This window comes from Mirounga leonina, unplaced genomic scaffold (genome assembly GCF_011800145.1).
Source record: "Mirounga leonina isolate KUSES-001 unplaced genomic scaffold, KU_Mleo_1.0 Mir_199, whole genome shotgun sequence".
Taxonomy (NCBI): Eukaryota; Metazoa; Chordata; class Mammalia; order Carnivora; family Phocidae; genus Mirounga; species Mirounga leonina.
Window position 1 is genome coordinate 1,055,461 of NW_023270498.1, and position 7,387 is coordinate 1,062,847.

The 7,387-nt window shown below is 66.9% G+C and overlaps 1 protein-coding gene across 1 annotated transcript in view; it reads left to right on the top strand.

The window, feature by feature from the left end:
- The window catches only part of ADCY1 (adenylate cyclase 1), a 109,991-nt gene extending 106,243 nt beyond the window's left edge, over positions 1-3,748 (top strand). Inside the window, exons 19-20 of the mRNA XM_035026456.1 lie at positions 1,054-1,178; positions 3,358-3,748. Of these exons, the coding sequence (XP_034882347.1) occupies positions 1,054-1,178; positions 3,358-3,696 (464 nt within the window). The 3' untranslated portion in view covers positions 3,697-3,748. The remainder of the gene's footprint in view (positions 1-1,053; positions 1,179-3,357) is intronic.
- Positions 3,749-7,387: the final 3,639 nt, after the last annotated feature.

Here is a 7,387-nt window from a genome sequence, read left to right on the forward strand (position 1 = left end):
CTACCTCTGAAAGTTGGCAACTGGGACCGAGGACCCAAAGGGGCGCTGCCCAGCTCTCGAAACACCTCTGAGTCCACATGCAGCTGGAGGAAAGTGCCCCCAAAGTGGTGGTTCTAGCCGGGATGGCATGAGGACGGTAACAGCGGGGCCCGCCAGAGCGGGGGGGGTGTTCTCCCCAGCACAGCTCTGCCTGAGGCCCGGTGCCTGCCAGGTCCGCATGCCCACGTTCCGGCTTTGTCCTCAGCTGGAGCTCCACCATCCGTTTAGTGATGTTCCAGGAAACAGACACTGTTCCCGCCCCCCTAGGGGACCTGGCGGGGTGAGAGCCCAGGCCCTTCTACCCAGCAGGCAGGCTCTGTCTGGTCCGTGCCCCAGCAGGCATGGGGGAGCGGCCCCTCAGGCCCCTGTCTGGTCCCCGGCTCCACCCCAGGGCCATCCCGCTGCCAGGCCTGAGGCACTGACGAGGCCGGTGGCCGAGACGTCATTAGCACCCCTGCCTAACTCAGAAAGTCTGTGCACGGGTGCAGAACCGGGACACAACGGGGACACATGATGTGGCATTATCAGGAAGCCCCGTTGGGGGATGGCTACAGGGGTGATTGGCACTCTTCGGGCAAGTCGGCCCCCGAGCCACGTAAAGAGAAGGGGACCTCTGCTCCCCTCTTCAGAACATCCCGAAAGGCTGAGCAGTTCTGGGCCCCACAGCTTGAACGCCCTGCAGGGTCGCAGCCAGGGGAACCGTCAGGAGAGACTGTCCCCCTGGAAAGGGACTGCGGGGGGACACAGTCCTACAGCCTGAAAGGCCAGGCTTCCTAGCTGCAGGGTCGGTGCGGGGTCGCTGGCCCGGGAAACAGGACTCTCTCCATGCCCGGGGGTCCATGTATGAGCAGACACTGGGGGCCCCCTCTTCCCAACCAAGTGGTGGGTCTCTGCTTCAGGAAGGGGCCCTGTGCTAGATGCTAGATGACCCCAGGAATCCATGATCCCGAGAGGGGCAGCTCATTCCCTCGGAAGCCTTGCTGGTGCCGACGGCGCTCCATGGCTGTCTTCCAGGCATCAATGTTGGCCCCGTGGTGGCCGGGGTGATCGGGGCTCGGAGGCCGCAGTACGATATTTGGGGAAACACGGTCAACGTGGCCAGTCGGATGGACAGCACCGGCGTCCAGGGCAGAATCCAGGTCAGTTCACTAGAGATGCCCGAGGCACATCCTGCAGGTGCAAGATGGTGCAAAAGGCCGGGGGGCCAGCCCGGCCTCCCTCTTCTGGGCAGGGACACGAGGCCGCCTAGCACAGTGTGTCTGTGACCTGCAGGGCAGGACCCGAGACCAGGGGTGGTCTTGGTTTGGTTTGTCCTGTGGCTTTGGGGGTCAGCTCCCACGTGGCCATGTGTGGAGGCAGGGGCACGGTGGGTGCTGGGGTCCCAGCGGGCCCGTCCGGCATCCAGGACTCTGCCCACCTGCCCAGCTGCTGTAGATGGAGGGGCTTCCTTGGGTTTGGAAGGGCGGGTGCTGTGGGCCTGCCTGGCCGGGAGCCTGTGGGCGACCCTGACAACCTGTAGCAGCCCCCCAAAGCTCCGGGACAGAGGCTGCTCTTCCCAAGCGTGCACAGGTGTGGGCAGCTCTCGGGGCCCCCCTTCCAACCATGTGAACCCAGGTCTGCTGGGGCGCATGCTGCAGTCCCTGGGGGCCTCGGGGGAGATGGAGCCTGTCCCCCAGTGTGGCCGTGGCTGGCCTCTGGGCGCCCACGGGGCTGGGGCGGAAAATGCAGGGCGCTCTGTGAGCGGCACCAGGTCCCGCGCTGGCCTCTCCCTCTGCCCTGATCCCTGACAAGGTCCCCCAAGACCCGCGTGTACCCGGGTGCAGGCTGCCAGCTCTCCTGCAGCCGTGTGTTCGGTCCCCGCCTGCCTCTGGCAGGTGCCTGCTACGCCCTTGGATTCCTCGGTTTACCCGTCAGGAGACTCTGCTCAGAGCAGAGGCGTCTGCAGTCTTTCCTTCGAATTTCTTGTATTGTCATGAAACACACACGTTTACAATCCTCACGTGCGTGAGCGTGCGACTCAGAGGCGCTAAGTGTGTCTGCATCATCCCGCCACCATCCCACAGCCCGTCCCAGGACACCGCGCCTTCCCGGGCCGGGTCACCCCCAGGGGGGACTGGGTGAAGGCCCGTCCACTCTCCAGCTGGCCACTGTCTCACGTGAAAGTTCGAAGTTTCCACGACCAGATAGCAGCGAGCCCCTCCCCTGCTCAGCACCAGGACTGTTCCCTGTGGCCCCCGAGGGCTGTTCTCCATGACGTGGCCGCTGCTCGTGGCCTGGCCTGCCCTGGCTGCTGGGCTTCCGGCGATGTGCCTCCCAGCTCTCTGTCCCCTGGCTGCACTGCAGGGACCCCCTTCCACGGCCCCCACCCTCGTGCCTGTGTGTGGGTCCCCGCATGGAGCCAAGAGCGCAGGGCAGATCCACAGGGGTACTGTGGATGACCACAGCCCCGTGTGCCCCCATTCTGAGCCAGGCGCCCACCTCATGGGGTCCTGGGGCTCCGACAAGCCTTGTGACCCCCCCCCAGGTGGCCACTCTGCGTGCTGGAGCAGTTCTTCGCACGCCCCCCACGGCCACCTCCCTGCGTGTCTGTGTCTGGACTCCCCGAGGCACAGAGCACTCGGCTGTCCCGTGAACGCCCCCGTCCCCCAGAGGACCTGCGACAGGGGAGCTCTATGCAGACGGGGGCCCCTTCCCCTGCATCAGGCCCGGGGTCAGCGTCTGGGGTGCGTGCCCCAGGGCAGGACTGCCGTCAGCGTGGGTAAGACGCGGTCCGTCCGTCGGGGCCCCCGGTGCTGCCTGAACCCCTTCTGCCGAAGGACTACTCCCGCCCGCGGCCCCGTACGCGCACCTCCTCCCGTGTTGAGGAGAAGCACGCCCCACCATTGCTGCTTTTACAAGTTCTTCCTCTGCTGGGCCCAAATTAGACATCTGGTTCTTTCCTGGAAGAAGTGCGCGAGGGACTCCGATGTTAGCCATCCAGCTTTGCCTGTCCTGCTTCTCCCTGTCCAGGCCTCTAGCTGGTGCCTGGGGTGCCACGGGGCTCCCACCTGGGCCTGCTGCTGCGTCTCGGTGCCCTGTCCAGCCTGCTGCGCACCCTGGGCCCTCCCCTCGGAGACCAGGGCTTCCCCAGGCTTGTCCGGGGCTAGCGGGCGGCGCAACCCCCAGGCTGTCCCGGCCAGGGCCCCTCGAGTCCCCTGGCACTGTCTGATGTTGGGGACAGGTCGCGGGGGGTGGAGGAGGGAGCCCTCTGTGCGGCCCTGCCCCCGGCATCCTCCCCTGCTGACCCCGGGGACGCTCGCTTGCTTTCCTCCGCTGCAGGTGACCGAGGAGGTTCACCGGCTGCTGCGAAGGGGCACCTACCGCTTCGTGTGCCGCGGGAAGGTCAGCGTCAAGGGCAAGGGCGAGATGCTGACGTACTTCCTGGAAGGCCGGACCGATGGAAACGGCTCCCAGGCCAGGTCCCTGAACGCAGAGCGGAAAATGTGTGCTTACGGACGAGCCGGCCTCCAGACCAGACTGGCCACAGGCCCGCCCCCGGCGGCCCCCACGGCCGGCCTCCCGGTCAGAGCCGGGCTGGGGGCTCTGCAGGGCTCGGGGCTCCCCCCGGGCCCGCCAGGCCAGCACCTGAGCCCCAGAGCAGCTGGGAAGGAGGCTTAGCTGGCTGCTGGGGGCTCAGGGGCTCCAGCAGGGACCAGCCCGGCCCACAGAGCAGGGCCGGCGGCCAGAGGCTGGGCTGCGGAAGGGGTGCCGTCCAGGCGTGACCCGAAGCAGCCGGGCAGCGACGGGCCAGGGGAGCCCTGCCCGCCTGGACGCTGAGGCTTTCAGGGGACTGTGCTCGCTCGGTCCTCTCCTCGGTGGCCGAGGAGCGGCTGCCGGGGTCGGTCAGCTCAGCGTCTGGCGTCGGGACCTTGTGAACATGCTCCGCGGCCGCAGGCTTCGCTGAGCCAGAGCCGTGGAGCTGTGGCCGGCAGAGCGGGAGCGTGCCCCGAGGGGGCCCACGGCAGCCCCGGCTGGAAGCCAGGCCTCCCGCGTGCGGCAGGGCCGGAAGGGCAGGCCCGGGGCCCAGGCGGGCGGTTTGGGGAGAAGCCCTGCCGCACAGAGCGGGCCCCGCTGGCTTCCTTCGGGAGCGGTTTCTGCCAAGACCCAGAGGCAGGTCTTCTGGAATTCTTGGGGCCCCGAGCCACGTCTCTGTGTCCCGACCAGCATCGTCCCTGCTCTGCCTGCCCGTCCCGCGTTGTCCCTCGGCCCCCGGATGGCCTCGGCCCTACAGACCCTGGCCTCTCTCGTCGGGGGAGGAACCGAGGTCGGGGTCGCGGGCCCCTTGCTGTCCCCGCGTCTGGGGCTCCTGCTCTTCTCACAACAGCACAAGCTTCCCGGGCGGATGAGCCTGCGCCCCGGACGTGGGATTCGGGGTGCGTGTGGGTTGCACCCGTGTGGAGAGCTCCGCAGGTGACTCTGGGGAGGTCTGGGGTCTCCCGCGCACACAGGTGCAGACCGAGGACACGCGGGATGTGCTGTTAGGGGTGCGGGGCGGCGGCTCCGGCCGCAGGAGGAAGGCAGCTGGGCACCGGCGGGCGGGGCTGGGCTCACTCTGGCTGAGCCCCCGTCGATGTCCCGGGGCTGCTCCCGTGGTGGGCTTGTGAGGCGTGGCGTCCTCTGGGGGGCTCAGCCCTGCCCGGCCGGGTTGCAGCCAGCCTGGGCAGCCGCCGGGCCGTGTGTGGACAGGCCAGCTGATGCGGGACTCTGCACGGAAGTAGGTGGGCCGACGGCCTCCCTCCTGAGAAGCAGCTCTGCGCTGAGCCACTGAGTCCTTCTCAGCCTTTAGAGACATGGCGGGATTCCATCAGGGGAAACCGAGTCATCCTGAGAGTCCTGTGAGCATGCGGCCCCTGTGGTGAGCCTGTCTGTGCTGGGCTGCAGGGCTGAGGACCTGCCCGGGGTCCTGGTGCCCGCCTGCTGGTGGCGGCCAAGCTGCCTCCGGGGCAGGGCAGGGGCCGGCAGACCGCACCGTGGCCCCGACTCCGTGCTCTGCCGCGCGGCAAAGGGACTTCACAGACGGAATTGAAGGTACGGGCCTTAAGCTGGGGCAGGATCCTGAGCTCTCTGGGTGGACCACCTGCCCCCCTCGAAGTGGACAGAGCGGCAGGGCGGCCCGGATGGCCCAAGCATGAGGTAGCTGCTTAAAGATGCGGGGACCCGACATCAACCCTCGGGGAGAGGAGCTGGTCGCCCCCGCGGACACACGCCACGGATCCCGTGTCGACCCGGGCGAGCCGGGGGGCGGGTGGACGCCCGTGAACTCTCCGCAGCGCCCCCAGCCCTGCCGGGCCCGGACCTGGGGTCTGCACAACCAGGAGCTCTGGAGCCCTGCGGGCGTGGCCACCGGTCGTGGCAGCGGCTGGAGGCCGTGGGACCCGACGGTTGTGGGCCGGCCGCCGTGACCACCCACGGCGGCGCCGCGGCCCAGCTCCCAGGAGCGCACACTTCTGTCATCAGCAGTCCAGACCCTACCGCCCCGAGGGCGCGGCAGCCCCCACAGCGGCCCTCGGAGGCGGGTGCGCGATGTCTTCCTCTTTATTTGTGATGAGACCGTATGATCTTGCCTTATTTATTTTTAATCTTGTACAGCATCCACGGACAAACGTTAGCCTTTCGAGTAGGGTTCTCTCTGAATTATTTAAGATGCTCTGTAAATAGTGAACTGTTTCAGGGGACGCCTGTTCACTCCCACCAAAAATGAGAACAGCCCCCTGCCCCGTGCGAACGGCACGCTTTACCCAGACGTGTGACGTCCCTAAGGCACCGCGCCCCTGCTTGGGGAAGCCCTGGCACTGGGGGGGGCCCTGCGTGTCCCTCGCGTGCTGCTTATGCCCAACCTCAGTAGCGCAGAGGCAGCCCCAAACTTCCAGACGCTTCCACGGACCACCGGGCCCGGGGGGTCCGCTGCATGGGGTGTATGTGCTGCAGCGTGGAGCCCCCCGCGGACCAGGCCCCCCGAGCCTGCACGTTTGTCAGACCCCAGAGCCAACAACGCTTCAGACCCTTTCTGTCTCCAGAAGCAATAACTAACTCTCAACTGCGGTCCAAAGCCAATGGTGATTCCAGCATAAGCCATGTGCACGAGTTTGCCCGAGTTCAACCACGCTGTGGGGGGCCCGACACCCCCACGGCCCCCCAGCCCCTCCTGCAGACCCAGCTCAGGCCCCACGCGCTGCGGGGTTTGCCGTCGGTGCGCGGGACATAGGAGCGGAGGGCCTGCCTCAGCCCCGTCAGTTAAGTCGCCCTCGGGGCGAGAGCAGGTCTGTGCACGCCTGTGACCCTCCTGACCCGTCTCAGCGCGTCCACGGGGTGCCGTGAGCCTCGGGGCCAGGACGCCGTCCTGCCTGGTGAGCCTGGTTGACGTGTGGGCTCTGAGCCCCACCGGACCCATCCAGCCTTCAGGGGCACCAGGCGCTGGTTCCACCTGGTGGGAATGCCGTGCTCGTCCCATCAGCACCCAGAAGTAGTATGAACCCCCTCCTTTGTCCTGCTACTCAAGAAGGAAGGGTCCTGTGGGCCTCGCGCGTGTGTGTCCCAGACAGGTGGACCGTCTCCGCTCCCGCGTATGGTCCTGTGATTCCTTGAGTCGGGGGGCCCTGCGGGCCCCTCCCGTGTGGCAGGCTCGCCCACAACACGCACACAGCCTGCGAGGCAGGTGCTCCCTCAGCGTGCGCCCGCCGCCACGTGGGAGCCGGGCACGGGGGCTGGCGGGCGCCCCGCCACGCGCCCAGCAGCCCTGGCCCGGCGGGTCACAGGGCACTGCCAGCGCTTGTAATTCTGAGGCATGTGGGCTGTTGGCTCCGTAGAAAGTCACCCCGGAAACCGACCTGACCTGAGTTTGTAGTGGCGTCAATGAAAAAAACGACAGAACTAAAAAAGCAAAAAATCAACCTTCTTAGAGGCAGTTGATGTCAAAATGTTTGGTTCGGTGAGAGGAATAAGGGGCAAGCTGAGGCCCGCTGGAAGCTGGAGGGCACAGCCGTGTCCCTGTGCCTGGACATCCTGCCTCCCCAGCTGCGCTTTGCTTTGAAAGCTGCCTGGGACATGGAGCCCCAACACCCTCTGAGGGGGTGTGGGGACCACGTGAAGATGTGACCTTTCCCCTCACAGTGTCTTGGGGTTTGCATTTGCCCCCATGAATCTTAGGCTGGGGTGGGTTGAAGTCTGGTTCAGGGAGTGGATTGCTAGGGGTGGCCTGAGGACTCCCCTCCTGGAGGGCAGGGTGGGGATGGGGCCACGGCCTGAGGACCCCCCTCCTGGAGGGCAGGGTGGGGATGGGGCCACGGCCTGGGGACCCCCCTCCTGGACG